General features: G+C 47.4%; 2 gene segments (V, D, J or C); one reads left to right on the forward strand and one right to left on the reverse strand.

Moving 5' to 3' along the window:
* Positions 1-21,113, reverse strand: part of LOC103351170 (T cell receptor alpha chain constant-like) — a gene marked incomplete in the record, with an annotated part of 594,496 nt that overhangs the window by 64,054 nt on the left and 509,329 nt on the right.
* LOC138844650 (T cell receptor delta variable 3-like) lies at positions 18,775-19,889 on the forward strand. The segment is given in 2 exon segments: positions 18,775-19,066; positions 19,295-19,889. Coding segments are annotated over 2 exon segments (552 nt in total).

The raw sequence follows: 21,113 nt of genomic DNA on the forward strand, positions 1-21,113 counted from the left end.
CCAAAAATACAAGGGCTAGACCTGTCCCTTTGCATGGGGCAACACTGCCCTCCACAGAGATCCAAGGAAAGCAAAGAGTGCCCCATCACAGCCCTGTCAAGCTGCCGCGAAAGACATATTCCTACTTTATAACGTCCCCTTCCTGTGTCTCGTTCATTCCATTTATCATTTCCAAGCATCCACGTTCTCCAAGCTCCACACTCTCCTTAACCCATCACCACATGACTCCCTTAAGGTCCCTACAAGAAACAGCCAAAAGGCCTGTGTTTGGGGAAAGGAGCAAGAATGCAAGGGGACACTGAGTTGGGTCTTGCCAGCTTGCCTGGCTTCACGGTTTGTTGCATCCGCTTCCCAAACACCAGCTTCTCATGGCTGTCACACATCTCCCTGTAGCAGGGAATTTTACAACGACTGACAGAAGGAGCTTTATGAATCTTAAAAAACAGTTGACTCTCTCTCTTCCCAGTGGGGTGCAGCAGCAAACACACCAAAGCCAAATCTTTCTGTCTGCTCTAATTATCAGCAAGGATACAAGTCACCACGAGGAGAAAGGTATTAAGCCTTTATCTGAAACTCTTGGAATTAATTGCAATGCCTTGCCTGGTGGTTTCGGCGATGGGCATGGACACAGTGGCTGCTTATTTCTGCCCATCCTTTCTCTCCCTCTGTTTTTGTAGTTTTGCGTCTACAGACGCAGTAGGAGACAGGTGGGCAACATAGAGGGATTTGAAATAAGACCTCTGATTCCCATTCAGTTTTCATTTTTTCTCCCTGTCCACTTTCATTTAAAACCCATTCTGCACTGAATACCACATACCTATTCAAACTCTGCTCTCAATCATCCCTCTCTACTGTGGATGATACCAGTGGAAATGGCCTCTGACGCACTGAGAAGAATTTCAGATGGATAGAAGGAAGGACTTGTTCAGAGTAAATAAACACCAGAATGGGTTACTCAGGGGAGTCCTTTGGAAAGGGTGGCCCCTCCAGAAAAGTTAGGGCATCACCTTCAGAGAAGCCTTGGAAAGCAGAAAAGATTTTTCTTTCAGTCTTTCCAGGTTCAAGGTCAGCTTTACTCACAGCAAGGTGACAGACCCAATGGCTCAGGGTCCAAAAGGGAATCTGTGCATATTGAGATTAAAGGAAGAGAAAGGGCCGTGGAGGACACTAGGTAAAGCAAGATCTGGTTCCCTGGTGACATACATTGGTCTCAAGCCTGACACAGCCCGGGGTGGATTCCAGAGCTCCCAGGGTCCTGTTACACTTACTTGGAAGGACAGACAAGATGGTCCCTTGTCCAAATGTCAGCTTGCCTTGGCCAGCCCCAGAAGTAGTGGCACTGTGACAGAGGCCTTTACAAGAAGCTCAGGGGACCCTCTGAGGCTCAGACAGCTTCCTCTTTGAATTCTGGGGGAGAATAAACCCACCTAGAGGGGTCCTGGACCTGTGAGACCAAGTTTCTTCCCACTGAAGGTCAGGGACCATGTTCACATCTGGTCCTTGGACTTGGACCTGCACCTGCTGTACCCCCTCCCCCAGCCAGAGGCGGGCTTCACATCTCTCTGCATTTTCTCCTGTTTCGGTCCTCAGGCTTACTGATTTCCCATGTTCAGCATCTCTCTTTCTAAAGGTCTCATTTCCATTTTACAGCATCATTTTCAGGACAATTTCTCTGATCAGTTTTCAAGACATGTCCTCCCCTCCCCTCGAGGTGTCACACATTTCTGATGACAATGAATTGATTACAAGGAGACAGGATGAGAGTGTTCGGCTCTTGGGAGGCTGACTAGAATTAGATGAGGTTGAGGCTGCAGATGAAGCACTAGCTGCCGGGCATCCCTTCACACCCTGGTGCAGGAGGTAAAAATGATGGGCATGATGAACTGAGCCTGCACACAACACGGTTTTTTTCTGTCAACCTTGAACCTGGTGAAATGTAAGTACCAGCTCATGGAGTTTACACCTGCACCTTGCTCTGGTGATTAACTATCCTAGGGACTGCTGTGGATTTAGCAAACAAAGACCCTCCTCCATCCTGGGAAACCCTGGACATCTGGTCACCTAGCGTTCTGAACTTCCAGGGCAGCCCAGTGCCACAATAGTGGAGATTAGGGAGGTCTCTGCTGGAGGCAGGTTCTCGCATATTTACTTGAGATTGCTGCAAATTTCCTCCCTTGACCAAACAAAGATCCATGGTAGACAGTCACAAACTAAAGAACTCCTGTGCATCTTCTTGGCTGTATGTCTGGGGTGGGGGACAGGAAGAAGACACCAACAAATCTAGAGCAAAATTCAGGCAATCTCATTGTGTGCTATGACAGTGACCAAGTTCTGTCTCCACAGAATATGAAAAATTTAATGGAGTCCAACTTTTAAACTCTTAAACTCTTGCGGCTAAGTTTATATTCGTTTCTATAGTGATGTCTTCAACCAGCCACTTATTCACAAAGGGCTAAGCCTTTCATTGGTTTCTAACAGTGAAGAAAGTAAGAGTTATTAGTTAGCTAATCAGAAGTATCCATCCCCTTTAAGGATAGCAGCCAGAGATTCAAGCTCCCCTTCCCATCTCTTCATGAGTTCACAGCATTCCCTGTCCAAAGAGGCTCCCACCTTCCCACTTCAGGCTCCCTGGGACATAGCAGAAACAGATGCCTGCCCTCAGCTGAAGCCCTCAAACAGACGGCACCAAAGTGTTGCTGTAGCAATAATCTCTGTGTTCCGCTGGCTGAAGGCAAACAGAATTTAATCAAGGGGCTCCAGACTTGCCTTGTAGCACCTGCATATAAAGAGTCCACTGAACGGAAAACCTGGCATGCACTCACTGTCCAGGGCTTTGGAAGGATGCTTGCCTTGTGCAGATATTTTCCTTGCATGGTTAGGCTGTCAAACTCCCTGGCCTCTCCAACGTTTTAGGGCGTAGGAGTTGTTACTGCTCTCAGACCCCTTGGAGGCCAACTGAGTGCTCTGGGGGGCTCCCAGCTCCTCTCTGCTTTCTGGAAAACCCACCCCAGGTCCCCGCCTTAGAGTATTTCCAGCAAGACATCCTGTCTGGTCCCTCTCACCTGCCCCCCTCTGAGAAGCAGCCTAGTCCTTGAGTCTCCTGGGATGTTTCTATGAATCCCCTTGAAGCTTGAATTTGATAAGACCTCAGGGACTGCTGAATACATTGGCTTCAACAGCTTTATGTATTATTCATGGTTTCTGTTGTCACAGAAGTGCTGATTTTGCCCCTGCTGAGCGAGGCGTTTCTGCGCATGAGAACTTCCTGGCTAAGCTCAGGACACCTTCTTTAGGCAGGACCTGTCCCACAGCACTCCCAGCCTTACTTCCTTGAAGTCTGCCTGCCCCATGTCCCGGAACCATCTACTCACTCAGTCTCCAGTTAGTCTGATCAAGATCTTTGCCTGGACTGTGTTTCCCAGTGTGCCTCTCCTAGAGTGGCATCTTCTCATAATTAGAGAAAACAGATTTGAATAAATGAAACTGGGTGCCTGGTCTCTATGTAGCACCCAGGGCATTTGGCTTATGTCAAAAGGAGATTTGAAGCCCTTTGACGAGTTTGTCTTATTTTTACATGGCCTGAATATTTTAGCAAGTCAGTCTTCCCCAGCATTCTCAGAGGCCCACTAGCAACAAAGATTTTCAAGAAGTACCAAAAGCAACCGCAGTTGCTCACTTTTAGATGGAAGTTCTAAACTTCTTCAGGGACTCACACATTATCACGTTAGTTAGGGTGGGGTGTAGCTGAAGGGTCGAGCGCACTGCTCTGTTCTCACGACTCGGTGGATAGATGGAGGTCCCCCCTCTTCTCAGGTGAACCAAGTAAAGTGGAGGCTGAATCAATCACTTTGGTAACCAAGGAAAGAAAAGGATTAAGCGCTCTGCCTGAGTTAACCAAACAATTCCATTCACGGAGACCTCAGCTACTGGACTGGGGGCTGAGAACAGTTTCTTTAAGAGAGAGAAAGGGCAGGTAAAAGAAGAAAAGAAAACTGCCGGTAGATTTTCAAGCAATAGCTAATGAAATTGTAAGGTCCTGTTATTTCGAGAGATAAATTTAGGGGAATTTGAGTATCTACATCAGGAAGATTTATATTTGTTCTACAGAATTTGCATAGTCACAATATGCCAATTTCCTCTCTATCTTTTTGGCAAACACTTCCTAGCCTTAATGGAATCCCTCAGGATCCTATGTTCAGTTTTTCTCCCTGAACCAATAATCTCTTTTAAGATGGATGATGGGAGTGTTTTGGTTGAAGGTGGTTAATCACTGCATGATGGTGGGGACCAGATCCTCCCAATAAAAACATGCGACCTGGAAGCTAAGCTGGGTCGTTTTGGAAGGTTAAGTAATTTGAATTCGAAGTGTTAGACTCTCTTCCTCTCTCCCACCCCCAAACTTACTTGGATTCACGGTTAAGAGCGTTCCTTTGCCAAATGTCAGTTTGTTGCTACTTCCATCATTCTCACAGCCAGGGGGTGCTTTACAAAAACAAGACTAGGAGCTACTCTTTGCAGAAGGGGCAGGGAAGTCAACATGGCCTTGATCTGCCAACCCTATTCTGAGCTGCAGGCTTACAGATTATTTGTGGGTCATCTCAGGAGGCTGCTGCTGCAGGCAGGATCCTGGGTACTGATATATGAATATATATGTATATGTGTGCACCAATTAAGCATTTACAACTGAATCTTAAATTTTTTATTGTTCTTCTTATGAACAAGCTGCTGTCTTTGTTTCAGTGATGCATTTCCGTTTCTTTTTCTGCTTTCCTAATTGTCTCTGACTGTTGCTCACCTTATTTCTACTTTACTGTACTTGGAGGGTCACTGTTTCTCTGATATTTGTTGAAACCGCCCCCACCAAGTCACTGCGTTCTGGGTTACTGGAAACTGATGGCAGAAGGGGAGGAGAGTGAGGAGTTTTACAGGGATGTGTTTAAAGGTGAAGATGGGACAGCTCTCCCTCCCATCTTTTCTGGCTTGCTTGTCTGAGATGGACTGAGCAAAACAAAGTACATGCCCTAGCCAGCGCCGCGGCTCACTAGGCTAATCCTCCGCCTTGCGGCGCCGGCACACCGGGTTCTAGTCCCGGTCAGGGCGCCGGATTCTGTCCCGGTTGCCCCTCTTCCAGGCCAGCTCTCTGCTGTGGCCAGGGAGTGCAGTGGAGGATGGCCCAAGTGCTTGGGCCCTGCACCCCATGGGAGACCAGGAGAAGTACCTGGCTCCTGCCATGGGATCAGCATGGTGTGCTGGCTGCAGCGGCCATTGGAGGGTGAACCAACGGCAAAGGAAGACCTTTCTCTGTCTCTCTCTCTCACTGTCCACTCTGCCTGTCAAAAAAAAAAAAAAAAAAAAAAAAAAAAAAAAAAAAAGTACATGCCCCACAAGCAGATCACACAGGACAGGGCCACAAAGGGAGAAGACTGCCCGAGCTTTCCCTACTTACGTGCGTTGACGATGAGCCTGCTCCCTTGCCCAAATGTCAGCCTGTTTCCTGAACTCCCTGAGTCACACCCCGGCACACAGCTTTACACAAACTTCAGACGGGGCCGCCCGTCTCTCCCCCCTTGAGGAAGGCCCCTCTGATCTGCTCTCCTGGCTCCCAGACCTGCCTCAGAGAGTGGCCCGAGTGCCACTAATGAACCGACAGCAGAGTCTCCTTGGGGCTGCTACGTTGCCTTTCACAAGGTCTCCTTTACCAGACTTCTCCGTGTCTCTACCAGTCAGTTGCTTAACATCTTGGCTTCACAGAATCCTCACTCACGCCCCCCACCTTTCTTTCAGCTTTTGCAGAGCTCCCCCTAAAAACAGTTGGATTAAAAGAATCTTCAAAGTCAGACTAGGCCAGGCCTCCTGAGTGAAGTTAAGCTGGCTTCCTCCTTAAAACTTCTGTTTGAATCCTAGGGTCTGCTCTGAGGCTGAATCCATCCGATGAAGACAGGCAGGGTGAAAAGGCAGCCCAGACAAAATCCAGGGGAAATCCTGCTCTGGGAGACCTCCTTAGTCCTACACAGTGAAGTAGGATTTACTTTTGTGTTGGTTCCCGTCCCCTACAATGGAGACATCACCAGAACTTGTCCCTGACAGGGGGCCAGCCTCAAAATCAGTCCCAGGGGCCACCTGCCCAAGAACCCCATCATCTGAAACAGCCCTGATTTCCGCCTCTGCCCAGGGGACTTTGACTGAGAAACAATTTCCAATTCTGCAAAGTGATGAGGATTGGAGGAGAATCTGTTTGCCTCCGTCCTGTTTCCTCCTGGCTCCTCTTCAATAGTTTTAAACTATTTATAGAAACATCTCCTTTAGGGTTAGAGAAATGTGGCGAGTCTCTAATCTCTTCATCTTTCTTCTTGCTATCTATTTACTGCAGTCATATATTTACAATCTAAATTTACATTTCATTTCCACTTGCAGGAGCACTTCTCTATTACTTCCAGAACACTGTGTATAATGATAAATTCCATGGAAATAAACAAAATCACAAGGAGTTTTTTAGGGCTGGAGGCTGACATCTCTCTTTGCTCAAGACAGGTCTGGGATGAGCAAGTTATTATTACTCTTCCAGGCGAGACCCAAACAGGCGCAGTCCAGCCAACCGAGCAACCAGGCTTGCAGAGCTTACACGCTGTGTCTACATAACTACTGAACAGTGCTGCTTGGGCTTAATTTGGATTTTGTTTTTAATCTAGTTCCCAAATGGCAGTTTCCCATCTTTTTAGCTCCTGGCATCTCTCTGACAGGGAAAGCTTAAGGTAAAGCTCATGGATTTTTTGAGTCTCTTAGCAATAATTCATCTCTGTACACATCATGAATAAAGGAACCCCAAGAAGGATGAGTATGAAACCTTTGGGAGAGAATTTATAACAGTTCTTTGGGAAAGATAAGGATTATAAATAAAAAATGGAATTGCAAGTGCTTTTCCTGATTATTGTTTCTAACATCCAGAGGACTCTAAATAGCCAGTCAGGTCTGGAAACATAGCATCTCACCCACCTGCTCCTTAGACCCTACTTAGCCACTGGATACACAGGTTGGCATGGAAATGCTTTTCTCTCTCATGCTGTTTTAGGTATAAGGGACTTCAGGAAGGTCATAGGGAGGTAATAATACTTACTAGGGTATTCTGATGCTGGCCCTCCGATTGAGGATAAAATTTGCTTATGAAAATAGAAATTTTTTTTTAAGTGCCCACTGGGTAGTTAGTGTTGTTTGGGAATTTTGAGCGAAAGTTAAACCCAAAACAACTATTTGAAACAAGCTTCTGTTGTCATAGGAAATAGAGACTCCCTCGTGGAGCAAAATCTCGACTACATTCATGGTAAATGACCTCAGGTTTGTTTTGGGAATGGTGGGATGGCACTCAAAATATCCCTCTGGGATTCGCGCATTGGAGAGAAGGGTTGTCACCGTGTTTGGGTTAGGAAATCCTTCTCTTCCGAGCTTAGCTGCCACTTCTTCACTGAGGGGCACAGAAATGAGCAGACATCAAAAGGGGTTTCTCTGATGCAGAAAGCTCTGCCAAGACAGGGATGAGAATGTTCCATGAGGGCCCAATTAGGAACACAGCAGTTAACAGAATCCTGGGGCATGTTTCTGAAGTTCACAATCGTTCTGCCTAATTTGAATATTTGCTTTCAGTTTTAGCCTTTCCCTAAATATCGCTTGTAATCAGTGTCAGCACCAGAAAATCCTACCTGGTTTTACCCAGCTGGCTTGGCTCCAGGGTTTGGAGAGCTATGAGGGTTAGACAATTCTTTTTCTAATCGCTCCAACATGGAAGCCTTGGCACTAAAAGGCAGATGACAGGAGAGTGGTCACTCATTGTTTAGATCAAAGGCTCTGTCTCCCTGTCTCCTTTTGGATCAGCTGGCATTGCACGGCCCCTGCTGTTGCTATGTACTTTAGTCTATACTCTTTTTTTTCCCCTAAGTGCCTTCTGCCTCTGAAAGCTCAGCTCCACTTCCATCTGCCAGATACACACCTCCAACATCTACAGAAAAGACAACATCTTCAAGTGCTTAAAGGTGTTGAAATAGTCCTAAAGGGGTTCCCATCAGAAAGAACTGTGATGAAAATTCTTTCTAATAACTGGGTGAGTCTTTCCGTTGTCTTTCACTGAATTTCTAAGGATAGGGGCTTATGGTTAGAAACAATCTTCATTAAAACATACCTGGTCTAACACTCAAAGTTGTTCCTTTCCCAAAGATCAGTTTGTAGTTGGCTCCAGTATCACACAATGACATAAGACACTACAAAAACTCAGTTGCCTAAACTCCACTTGGTGCTTTCTGAAATGTTGGCTTGTCATGCAAGAATACTGACAAAGCCCACACTTTGCAATGAGAGACTCTGGTGGGCGAGTTTATGGCCCAGCTGGGCCTCCGCTGCCCTTGCATTTATTGTGACTTTACTGGAACTATGCCGACATCCTCTCACAGCCGACCAGGTATGGTATAAAAGGAGCAGGAATTGCCTTTCCCATTTTACAGAGGGGATATTAGAGTCTCAGAGAGTTAATCAGTATTCTTTTAGTCCCATGGGAAATTCCACCAATCAAAATAAGAAACTAGGCCAACAGTAGGACTCCTTGGTCCAGTGCTCCCCTGGCACTGTCATTCTCCTCTATTAGATAAAATGCACAGGAGGGTAAACAGCAGTGCTGTGCACACTGAGGGAACCCGTTAAAGGGACTTCTGTGGGATATAAAGCAGAATGAAAAACTAGAAATCAGGGTTCCAGAGAAAAATTCAAAAACATTAATTATTCAAACTTACATGGGTTTACTGTCAGCTTCGTTCCCTTTCCAAAGACCAGCTTTTCAGATCCGCCCTGAGTCACACCCCCACAGAGTGCTTTACAAATACTGCCAGGACCCTTCAGCCTGGTGCTGGGAGCCAGGGCTCCACCTGCTCTCCCAGAAGCATGAAAGAGGAATCCTACACAACTCCTGAAAAGGGAGAGGGCATATGGAAAAAACTGATCACTTGTTTGCCCCCTGTTAGATTGCTGTCTTATTAATGAATGAGTTAATGTGGCTGGTGGGCAGTTGCAGTTACTTTGAAAGAGTCTGGGATCTGGAATCAGGCAAACTTGGATTTCAAACCCAAAGCCAGTTCTTTAACTTTCTGAGCCTCAGTTTTCTCGTCTGCAAAGTGGGAGCATAACAGCTGCTTGATAATATTGTGAGGATTAAGGGTATGTGCCTGGCTCGCAGTGGTCCTGTTGATCAGTCCTTCACCTCGCTGAGAGCAGCCTTCTCTAGGGTTATTTTAGGAATGCTGGAGACCAAAGCATCTGTGACTTTTTCCTGAAACATAATCCCACACGAATAAACATTTAGCTCTGACAACTGAATGCTAAGAATTAGGACCCCCTTCTCTTTCTTACTGCATCAACTTGAACAATTTACTCAATCTCTTTGGACTTCTATAAGAGTATAAATCAGAAAATATATAAAAAGTCCCTGCTATAAAGCGAGGATAACACCACCACCCTGCTCACAGGGCTAGTGTAAGGCTGAAATGTAACAATGGGGGGAAGCATGCAGCAGGCTGTCCAGCATCCTCCCCCAAGAAGCCAAGCACACACTGTCGACACATCTCATTTCACAACGAGTTACAAATCTGGAAGTCCTCTGATGGATACACCAGCAGGGCTGTGAGGGGGCAGAAGAGCCAGCACACCTTTGATGAAAGGGTTAAGTGATTTTGTGAGGACTGAGGAACAGCTGCATCCAGCTGCCTCGGTGCACATCCATGGGATATGGAGGGGGCACCTGTTAGCCAGGCAGGACTTGACTAGTGGCAGAGATGGGGCAAGAAGCCACATCTGTGTTAATTGGTATCAAAAAGGGTCTGGGATCACATTTAGGAGGGGAGTTCAATGCTCTCCCCCACTTACCAAGCTTCACTGTGAGCTCTGTTCCCTTCCCAAATGTCAGCTGAGAGCCACTGATTTGCTGACCACTGTGCTGAGGGGCTTTGCAAAAACTTGTGACATCAACCTCGTAAATCCAGATTCGCAGCACTTCCCAAGAACTAGAATTTTCCTCCAACCTCCAAGTTTCAGAGGAAGGACAAATGATGGTATTCCCCCACCCTGGTAACCTGAGGCTTCAGGGCTAAAAGCAATGTTAGAGATAAGACTTTTACTTCAAGACACTAGAAGGCTCAGCAAGCCAATACATATTCTGTGGTCCAAAGCAATCATATAGCCAGTGCAATCTATCACACAATACGAACTCTCATTGGGGAAGAACTTAGCCATGCAGAACTTACAGGTAGTGCTTGATGCTTGATGCTCACAGTCATCGTCCGAAGGCTCCACTAGCATTTCCATCTTGGCTTTTCCCATCTCTGACTCGGTCTGCACCTTTCCCCTAATATCAGGTTTGATTATTGTTCCTACTTTAGTTAGTTTTTACCCCTGACATGCACAGGACCGTTTTATCTCTCTTTGGAACTTGGCGTTCTGTTTTGAGTTCACCGAGTCTTGGGCAAAGAATGTTTGGGATGCAATTGATGTCATGGCCAAAGCCTTTGGTGCTTTCTCTTCCTTGCATCGGGACTGCTCAGACACATGAGCTCTCTTGCCTTCACCCTGGACTTTGGTATCCGGCTCAGCTATGTGACTTGAGTCTGTTCGCATCCTGAGTTTCACTGTTCTCATTTGCAAAACTAAAGAAGTGGGTTCAGTAATCTTTAAGAGCTTTCTGAGCTGAGGGTTTTAAAACTTGATTCTCTAGATCTAATTTGTCCCCAAAATGCTGTGCAAATGATTTTTTTCTGGGGTGTCTAACCCTCCGCCCCATTTCCCAAACAAAATAAAACAAGCAAGCAAAGGAATGAAGTAGGTTTCTACCTATTACATAGGGCAGCAGAGTTTTCCAAGCCTACCATCTGTCTTAACATTTGATCTTTTTAGAAGTTTGAAGTCAGAGTTTTGGGACCAGCTCCTCAGAGAGAAATGTTCTTTCTCTGGAGAGTCTGGATAATTCAAAACCCAAACCAAACAACCAACAAACACCTTTGGCTTACAGATGGCACTTACTGGGTTTCACTGTCACTTGTGTGCCCGCTCCAGATGGAAATAGCTTACTTCCAGCAGCTGTCCCACAGGGGCTGCTCCCTTTACCTAAACTATAGACTCTTGCTTACCCACAGGACAGGGGTTTGATCTTTGCTGCTCTTTCCTACCTGGCTGAGTTTTGCAACTCTCTGCTTGACAGGTGTTAGGCACTGAGAAGTGCTGCTGGTGCCTCTGGACGGAGACACTCACCTGGGCTTACAGTTAGCTGTTAGTGGACTTTCTTGGCATTCCTCACACAGTATCTGGACCCCTGACCAAAACCTCTCTTCCTGTTGGCCATGCCTTCCTCCTCACAGGGCCTGGCTCTGTCTCGAGCAGGATTAGGGACCCAGGAAGAGGCTAACTTCCTGAGCAGTCTTGTGGGCTGCCCCTTTCCTACTGAGGCAGCGTGGGACACTGACCACGAGGGGAGCAGGGTCCACCACGTCTGAGTGGTCCAAAGTGCTTCTCTGGCTTTACAGGAAACGGAGCCCCATTCCCCCCAAAACCTAGCGGGCCATTTCTCATTGTCCGCACTGCTGGGCAGATTTATAAGAAGTTAACTGCCTGGCGGTCTGATGCTGGTTCTGACTCAGAGGGGAGGAGGCCCTTTGGGCCGTTGAGCACATGAGGGACGCCAGGCTCTCTTACATCACTGGAAAGACAAAGCGTGCTGCTGCTCCTTCGCTAACTGCTGTGAGCCTAATTTCAGAAACACAGGATTCTTAAAATGCTCCCCTTAAAATGCTGACTTTCAGATCAGTTTGAGAAAACTTGCAATTGGGAAGATTAACCTGCCCTACAAAAATGATGAAATACATGGTAAAACCAATCACAAAATAACATTGTTGGTTACCTGGTGTTTTACGTTATCCATGCTGCTGTGCACAGTTTTTTTTTTTTTTTTTTTTTTTTTTTTTTTTTGCTAATCTACTTACTCAGGGCCACCACTCACTGTGTCCCGGTCCCAAAGCTAAATCTGTTGTCACTGTTCATCCACAGTCTCTGGTCCATTGACAAATCCCTCCTTCCCTTAAGGGCAATGGCTACAGCTCCTTGGAAACTGGCTCAGATGATCCCTGGGAAAAGCCACAGGCTCTTAATAAACATTTGTTAAATTGAATTGTATTAATCATTCATCTTTTGTTCCTAATCCTTAAGGAATGCTTGAACCTCTCTCTGACAATTTTCAGATAGAAAAAAAATTAATTCTGCCAGATATTACTTGCTGAGTATCATAAGTCCTTTAGTCTTGGCTCCAAATGTCAGTTTCCTATTAACCCCATACCCACAGGCGTGAACACCTTTACAAAAACCAGAGGAGTCAGCGCAGTTGAAGGGGATGTGGCGTCACCTTTGCTCTTTCCGCACGACAGAGACACCCATCTGTTCCCCATACGTGTCCCCTCTTCCCTGGGAAAGGCTTCCTTCTCTCCCTGCTTCAGAGTAGAGTTAGGAAGGGGCAGAGTAGATTTCAGGGATGAAGATGATAAATAAGATATCAACATGTTATCATGCTTTGTACAGCCTTTTTTTTTATTTTTTTGGTCAAACGGATGGTTTCCCCAAAGGCTGTTTTCATCACTTTTCTCTCTCCCGGATGCAATAATAACTGGATTCCAAGTTGGCATCTGGGCATCTACCTCCGGGCTCTGATGAAGCAAGAAATTATGCTGCCCTCCGACAATGAGGCATGCCTTCCTTTTTCTTCTGCTGGGCAGTGAGGAGTTCAGGCAGCATGCACAGGGGGATACAAACTAATAACTCTTCCGGCAGCTCGATGGCTTTACACATTGGTATCCTGGAATGTGATGGGACTGGGTGGGGATTTAGTGACTGCCTAGGCCCGTGCTCTCATTTCAAAGATGAAGATGCTGAAGCCCTGAGGGACAAGTTGCTCAAGGTCAAGGTCTTGTAGGTAGGTAGAGGCCCAGCTGGGACTAAGACTCAGGACCTTTGCATCCTTGTCTTGTCTTTTGCTGCTCCCTTCATGTGACTCAGTAGAACAAGGACCTTCCCTGGGTGGTCTCTGTCCCCAGGGCTCTATTGTCTGACCCAGTATGGGATGATACATGTTAAGCTGTGAATAAGTCAGTCATCCAAGGGAGGAGTTTGGTTTTGGCACATAATTTATGCTTTCAGAGAGGAATATAGAACCTCCTAATTCATTTAAAAATTTTATTTCTTAGGCTGCAGGCAACAGCAATTGATAGCAGGGGAAATGGCCCATGAGATCCCAGGGAAGCCAAGGAAAAGATAGAGATTGAAAAATTTGCCCTTTACCAAAAGGATAATCCAACAGAGAGTTGGCACTGATTATTCTTTCTCTGCAGGACTCATTACAGGGAATGACATCTCGAGCAGGGATGGCAAATACGAAACTGTGTGGCATTGCCTCCTGCTCCTGTTCCCACAGCAGATGCTGCTAATATACACATCACTTTTTCTCTGCCTGTCGATGCAGCTTCAGAATCCTTACCAGCAGGCTGCACATCCCCACTACTGCTGGTCAGCCCTTGGTAATTGAGATATAATGTATCTGCCCTCCCTGCCCTGGAGAGTCCCCCACAGATGGCTTAAGAAATCTAGTTGCCAAGAGTTAGACCAGGTCTCACACAGCCCCACCATGACAGGCATTACTGACCTGGATGGACCAACACTGTCCTTTCCAGAGGTGGCTCCAGAGGTAGCAATGGCAACACCACAGAGTGTTCCTTCTTCCCCACAGCTTGTCTTCAGATGCCAGCTTTGCAGAGAGCCTTGTGCAAGAACTCCACAGGGTTCTTCATACTTGTTCTTGCCCAAAGGGCTTTCAGCAAGACCTTTCCCCTGGGTAACACTGTGCTGCCTCTGCCTGGGGATGGAAGTGGGCTACAGGAACTTGTTGCTCCCTGGTGTGATTCCTCTCTCATCAGTCCATGTCTGCCCTAGGGATTTTGGACTGGAAAGTGATAAGTCCTTTCTCTGGGTCATTCACTCCTCATGGCCACACGTTCAGATGTTTCTAAACTTTTCCACGCTTCTATTCCTTAAAAAAAAGAAAGACATGCATTTGTCTGTATCCATCCAAAGAAACATCTCTATGTCCTCTATTGTTGCATTAGCTTTCTTTAGGCAGGAAATGTCCATCTACCCTCTGAGGGTGCTATCTGGTATCCCCGAAGACCATCCTCTTTGGGTGACTGTTGGGGAATGTGCCCTTGAGGCCAACAGAGAAGCATTTGCCAGTGTCGGGGTTGCAAGGGGGAAGGGAGCAGCTCTGACTGAAGTTGTGAACAAAGAATGTTTTCTGTCCCTGACCTATTTTCTGTCAACCTCCTGCATGACCCATTTATGGAGATGGGATAATTAGGGCAGCAGAGGGCGCTGCAAGGTCACAAACAAAGCCACTCATCTCCAAGGAGAAAAGTCCTTTTTTTTTTTTTTTTTTTTGACAGGCAGAGCAGTGGACAGTGAGAGAGAGAGAGAGAGACAGAAAGAAAAGTCTTCCTTTTCCGTTGGTTCACCCCCCAGTGGCCGCTGCGGCCAGCACGCTGTGGCCGGCGCACAGTGCTGATCCGAAGCCAGGAGCCAGGTACTTATCCTGGTCTCCCATGGGGTGCAGGGCCCATGGGAGGACTTGGACCATCCTCCACTGCACTCCCAGGCCACAGCAGAGAGCTGGCCTGGAAAAGGAGCAATCAGGACAGAATCTGGTGCCCCGATCGGGACTAGAACCTGGTGTGCTGGCGCCGCAGGTGGCTGAGAAAAGTACTTGAGTGATAGGAGTGGGATGGGATGGCTTTGTTGACCAAATCCTTTGGTCCCCACCTGGACCAAAGGCCCCTCTTGAGTGCTGATTTCAGGCTAATGAAAGGTAGTCCTGGATGGATGGTATCTGTTCAATACCCAGTGCCTTGGGGAGCTGAGCAGACTCAGATGTCAATAGATTCAAAGGAGATGGGGTGAGGGGGCAATAAGTTTGCAGTGTCGATTAAATCTTCCTAAAAAAGACTTATTTCTTTGAAAGGCAGAATGAGAGAGGAAAGAGAGAGAGAGAGAGAAAGAGAGAGATCTTCCATGTGCTGGTTAGCTTCCTCTGTGTCTCCCAAGTAGTTAGCAGGGGCCCAAGCACTTGGGCTGTCTTTTGCTGCTTTCCCAGGCACATTAATAGGGAGAGGGATCGGAAGTGCAGCAAGAGACTTGAACCAGTGCCCATAAGGGATGCCATTATCACAGGCAGTGTCTTCACCTGCTATGCCACAATGGTGGCCTGAGGTTATTAGATATTAAGGGTCTCTCCTATCCCTAAACTTTGGGGTCACTGAGTCATAGATGGTCATGTAATACCTCATGAACAAGCTTGTCTTTTAAATTTTATTTATCTATTTGAAATTTATATATATATATATTTAAGGTTTTCTTAAAAAAATTATTTGAAAGACAGAGTTACAGAGAGAGGTAGAGATAGAGAGAGAGGTCTTCTATCTGCTGGTTCACTCCCCAGATGACTGCAACGGTCGGAGCTGCGCCGATCTGAAGTGAGGAGCCAGGAGCTTCTTCCATGTATCCCATGTGGGTGCAGGGGCCCAAGGACTTAGGCCATCTTCTACTGCTTTCCCAGGCCATAGAAGAGAGATGGAGCGGAAGAGGAGCAGACGGGACTTAAACTGATGCCCATATGGGATGCCAGTGCTTCAGGCCAGGGCGTTAACTTGCTGCGCCACAGTGTAGGCCCGAAATTTATATGTTGATTTTCTTTTTACAGAGAAAGAGAGTGGGAGGGAGGGAGAGAGAGAGAGATGGAGAGAGAGCGCGAGCTTCCATCTGCTGATTCACTCCCCAAATGACTGCAACAGCCAGAGTTGTGCCGAACTGAAGCCAGGAGTTCTTCTGGGTCTCCTACATGGACACAGGGGCCCAAGTACTTGGACCATCTTCCACTGCTTTCTCAGGCACATTAGCAGAGAGCTGGATCAGAAGTGGAGCAGCCAGGACTTGAAATGGTGCCCGTATGGGATGCCAGTGCTGCAGGTACTTGCTATACCACACGCTGGCCCCTATGAATAAGCTTTTTACAACTTTTGGAAGACACAAGAACAGTAGGCCATGGGTCTCATCTCTCATGCTCCCAATGCTCTTAGGGATTTGGGAAGAGTGCAGCTGGCTCAGACTCAGGGGATAGCAGTGGTCTGTGACAATGTACTTGCAGCACTGAGCACAAATTAAAGATGTGAAGTTGTTAAAAGAACAATGTTGATTAGTACAACATGTTTTTTTTTTTTTATTTCACAACTTTACTTTTTAACTTTTTTTTTTTTTTTTGGACAGGCAGAGTGGACAGTGAGAGAGAGAGAGAGAAACAGAGAGAAAGGTCTTCCTTTGCCATTGGTTCACCCTCCAATGGCCGCCGCAGCCAGCGCACTGCACTGATCCACAGGCAGGAGCCAGGTGCTTCTTCTGGTCTCCCATGGGGTGCAGGGCCCAAGCACTTGGACCATCCTCCAATCTGGTGCCCCGACCGGGACTAGAACCCAGTGTGCTGGCGCCGCTAGGCGGAGGATTAGCTTGTTGAGCCGCAGTGCCGGCCAACTTTTTAACTTTTACTCAGCATCTTTTCTCTGAAAAGCTTTGATGAAGATAATACTCTTAGAAACTGCATTTATCTATTTATTTAACAAAAATGACAATGGCAACAGCAGTGTCTAACATTCACACTCATTTATTTGCTGGATGTCTTGCATGTGTTATTTCATTTTATTTTCTAGTAGACTTGTGGAAAAGCTATTATTATTATGTTCATCTTAAGGATTGAGACATGGAGGCTGAGAGGGGTTAGGTTGTATTTAAGGTCACATGACCCCGACAGGCTGGCTCCACTCACCCATGACTCTGCGCTGTTCTCTGAGATTCGCCCTTCCAGGGGGAGGCCTTTCCAGGAATGTTGGGAGGGCACCAGGGAGGGTCTAGATTGTCTCACCCCAAGCAGGACTCGTGTTTTAATCTCCCATGGGATGCATTAGGGGAGAGCACATGTCCTTCTGCCCTAGGATCCATGAACCCCATTTCTCTGTTCTTAGGTGTGGTCAGTTGTGGCTGAGTTGGGCAGTTAAGTGATAAGTAGCTATGTAGCCGTGTAGCTTGAAAACTGTTGTTCTCTGGGTCAGGAAAGGACCATTTAACTCTTGTATAAGTATCGGGTCTAGGTGACACCTTTAGAGTGGAGACAGACACCAGGAGACTGTGGGTTGGGACCTTGGGAGATCTGGGAAGCTGTGAATCAGATTTCTGCCGGATGGGGCTGGGCCCGTGGCGAGGCTGCTGAAGGCAGGTGGCAGTGCAAGCCTGGGTCCCCACTGCTCAGGCAGGGCAGTGTCAGCCCTAAACCTTCCCTTTCTACATCCAAGGGCCCTGGGGTTGCTTAGGGTGGGACTTTGGGGATGCCTGGTGAAATGTGAATTTCAAATAAACAGTAATTTTTTTTAGTATAAAAATGTCCCATATATAACACAAAATATTACTAAATGTTTTGTTATTTAATTGAAATGCACATTTAACTGGGTGCCCTGTATTTTTATTTGCTAGATTTGGTGAGTTTTAAGGGGAGACAGTTGTGTTCCTTTATTGCACAAACATTTATGGATTGTCTATTAAGTGGCAGACACAACCTAGGGGATAGGGCTATATCAGTGAAAAGATAAACATTACCCTTACCTCATGGAGCTTATGTTGTAATGGGTGTGTGTGTATGTGTGTGTGTGTGTGGAGGGGAAGATGAGAAAGAGAAAAATAATAAATGTGTATGAATCATAAATCATAAGTGTGATTTCAGTTAGTGAGGTAAGGGAAAATAAACAGAAATCTAATTGAGGGTGACTATGGGTGGGGTGTGTGACTAACTTTCTTGGAGGGGCCTCTGGGAAAGCCTCTCTGAGCTGAGATTTGTGAAAACTTGGGACTACAGTTTCAAGCAGCTGGAAAAGTGAGACAGATAGAGGAGCAGAAGGAAGGCCACCACAGCTGAAGTGCAGACAGAGAACAGCAGGGGTGGGACGTGCTGGAGAGGAGGCAGAGGCGGGATCATTTGTAGGGTGTCACATACCCAGGAGAGGAGGTCCAGCGGGCATCCTCTGATTTACATTTCCTAGACTGGGGGCTAGTGTTGTGGTACTGCAGGTTAAGAACCCTGCTTGTCCTGCTTGTCCTAGGTGGCTGGAGGGGCTGGTCAGGGGCTCCAGCCACCTAGGCACCCATGGTCATGCTGAGCCCTGTCTCAGCAAGCTGTAACCACTCACAGCAGTTTGCCCACTGGGAAGCTCCGCTTTGGGGAGAGTTTTCCATCTGGAGCCCAGTGTGTGCTGGAAACGTAAGCTGGGGAAGTGCAGTAAGTGCTGCCAGAGTCAGAGCAGTCCCTCAGGCACCTGAAATACAAAATTTCTAGAATTCAGGGCTGGGGTAGACTTTAGGAATGGTCTTGTTCAAGCCCCTTCCTCTTTTCACAGAAGAATAAGGGGCTGAGTCATTTATTTCATTTATTGAATCCTACAGAATAGGAGCAACTGTGCTGGGTGCTGTGAGGTGAGTTTTTGGTCGATGCACCCATCTGCAGCCGGAGGAGACAGAACAGAGGGGAAACTACTTCTATAGCATTGGCTAGCCCGGCATGTGACCCTTGAGCTTGCAGTTTCTCTCTTTCTCTCTCTCTCTCTTTTCTTTTTAAAAGTAACTCATGTGCACTGTTCAAGTATTAGTTCAAGATGGGTTGAGGACCAAAGTCACGAGGACAGCTGCGGTTTCCTTAGTGGGAGGCATTTGCCCCAGAGCTAAGGCCACGTTATGGGTCACAGACTGTCAGGGTGGGCAGTTTCCTTCCCTTTCCTCCCATCTTCCTGCCAGAGCCCTGAGGTGGTCTCAGAGATTTCAAGAGCGCTCCATAGAGGGCAGCGTTTCATTCTGCAGCCTCCGCCCCAGTGGGAAGGGAAGATGATTCTTTCTCTGGGCTTCAGCCTTTTGCTTCTCTGTGAGTGGACTCCTTGGGTTCCTCTTGTTCTCTACTCCATTTCCCTTGCTCTGACTTCTGAGGGCTTAGCCTCTTTCTATTTAGCTCCTGGATGTTCAGTTATTCTCTGCCCTTGATTTTCATTTCTGCGTCCTTCTTCTGCCCCTGCCCATTGAGTTCCTCGGGCTGGCTCTGTGCCAAGGCCCAGTGCCTGGGGAAGTCACAGCTTTCTCATTTCTCCTCTCACAGACCAGGGCGTGCAGTGCGTCACAGTGACCCAGAGCCCCTCGGAACAGACGGTGGCGAGTGGCCGGGAGACGATTCTGCTATGCACCTACGACGTTGACTTCTCCAATCCAGATTTGTACTGGTACCGAAGAAGGCCAGACCACTCCTTTGAGTTCCTCCTGTACAGGGATGATAGCACATCTCATGATGCGGATTTTGTTCGAGGTCGATTTTCTGTGATGCGCAGTCAGACCCAGAAAACCTTCCACCTGGTGATCTCCGCTGTGAGGCCTGAGGACAGTGCTGTTTATTACTGTGCAGTGAGCACAGTGATCCAGATGCTCAGGAAGCCTGCACACAAACCCCTGGGCTCTGCTGAGCTGGGCTGAGCTACCTCTCAGGGTCGCTCATGCCGACTCGGATCCTTCTAGTTTGTTTGTGTCCTAGCCTGGCCTGCAGAAGAACAGAGCCTCTCCCCACTTCTGAGTCGGTGGCCTTTGCTGGCTGAGAAGCTCATGGGGAGCAAGGGAGAGCTGCCTTTGTGTCCCCAGTGTCACAGTCTGATGCTTAGTGGGACTTGCTAAGTCTGTGCCATGTTTGTTGTGAAGATATCAGACTGGAGATGGGAAAGGCCAATCTAAGGAGAGGCCATCAGCCAGCAGTGACTTTATTTTTAAATAGGATTATTTATGTAGGTATTTATTTAGTTGAAAGGCAGAGCATCACAGATGGAGGAAGAGAGAGAGAGAGAGGGAGAGAGAGGGAGAAAGAGAGAGAAAGAGAGAGAGGAGAAAATATTCCATTCTTTGGCTCCCAGTGACCACAAAAAGCCAAGTCTGGGTGAGGCTGACGCCAGGAGCCAGGAACTCCATCTGGGTCTCCCATGTGGGTGTCAGGGGCTCAGTACTTGGGCCATGCATCACTCACTGCCTTCCCAGGCACATTTGAAGGGACATGGATTAGAAGCAGAGCAGCTAGGACTTGAACCGGCATTCCAATTTGAGATACTGGCATCACAGGTAGTAGCTTAACCCACTACGCCACGCAGCGACAGCACCAGTGACTTCATTGTAGTTTCTGTCATCATTTACCCATTATTGTGAATTTGTCTGTTTTCATTTTAAGAATCAAATTGGACATTATTTACTTTAAAAATCTTCCCCAATTTACCCATTTTCTGCAGCTGCTATGTCTAGCCCCATTGCTTCCCCGGATGCTCAGCGACACCTCCCTTTGGCTTACTCTATTTGGAGAACATTTCCCTCTCACTGGAGAGCATTGAGGGACTCCCAGACTCCTGTCTCTGAATCCCTGAATTCTGAGGTTGGAGCTCAATGGTGTCTGCAGCAGAGACAGTTTGCCCCAGAGCAAATAGTCTATGTGATGTTGGGTCAGATTCGCCCTCAGTCTTGGGACTTGCCCTGCCCTCCTCCACTGCTATTCAACTCTCTGCCTTAAAAGAAGGCTTGGAATGATCAGATGCACTCTTAGAGCTGGAAGAGGCTTTAGCCTGTGTTTTATGGGATGTGTCTGGAAGCCCAGAGAAGTGGAGATACTTCTGGGGGTGTCAAAGCCAGCAAGTGAGAGAGCCGGGGATCTGGTGCTGCCCTGGTGGGGCTCCATCCTGCAGCGGCACCCGGAGAGGCTTGTTCAGCAGTTCATGTGCACTTCAGAAACCGAGGGTAGAGAGTAGCCACTATATGGAGCAACAGATGGAACATGGGGCTGGGGAGCCGTGGGCCTTGGGCAAGGGGCTTGGCCTGCTGAGTGTGTGCCTTTCCATCGCCTGGGCCACACAAGATGGTCCCCGATCTGAAGCAGGCAAATCCACTGCCTCCCC

Source organism: Oryctolagus cuniculus, chromosome 12, assembly GCF_964237555.1.
Source record: "Oryctolagus cuniculus chromosome 12, mOryCun1.1, whole genome shotgun sequence".
Classification (NCBI taxonomy): domain Eukaryota; kingdom Metazoa; phylum Chordata; class Mammalia; order Lagomorpha; family Leporidae; genus Oryctolagus; species Oryctolagus cuniculus.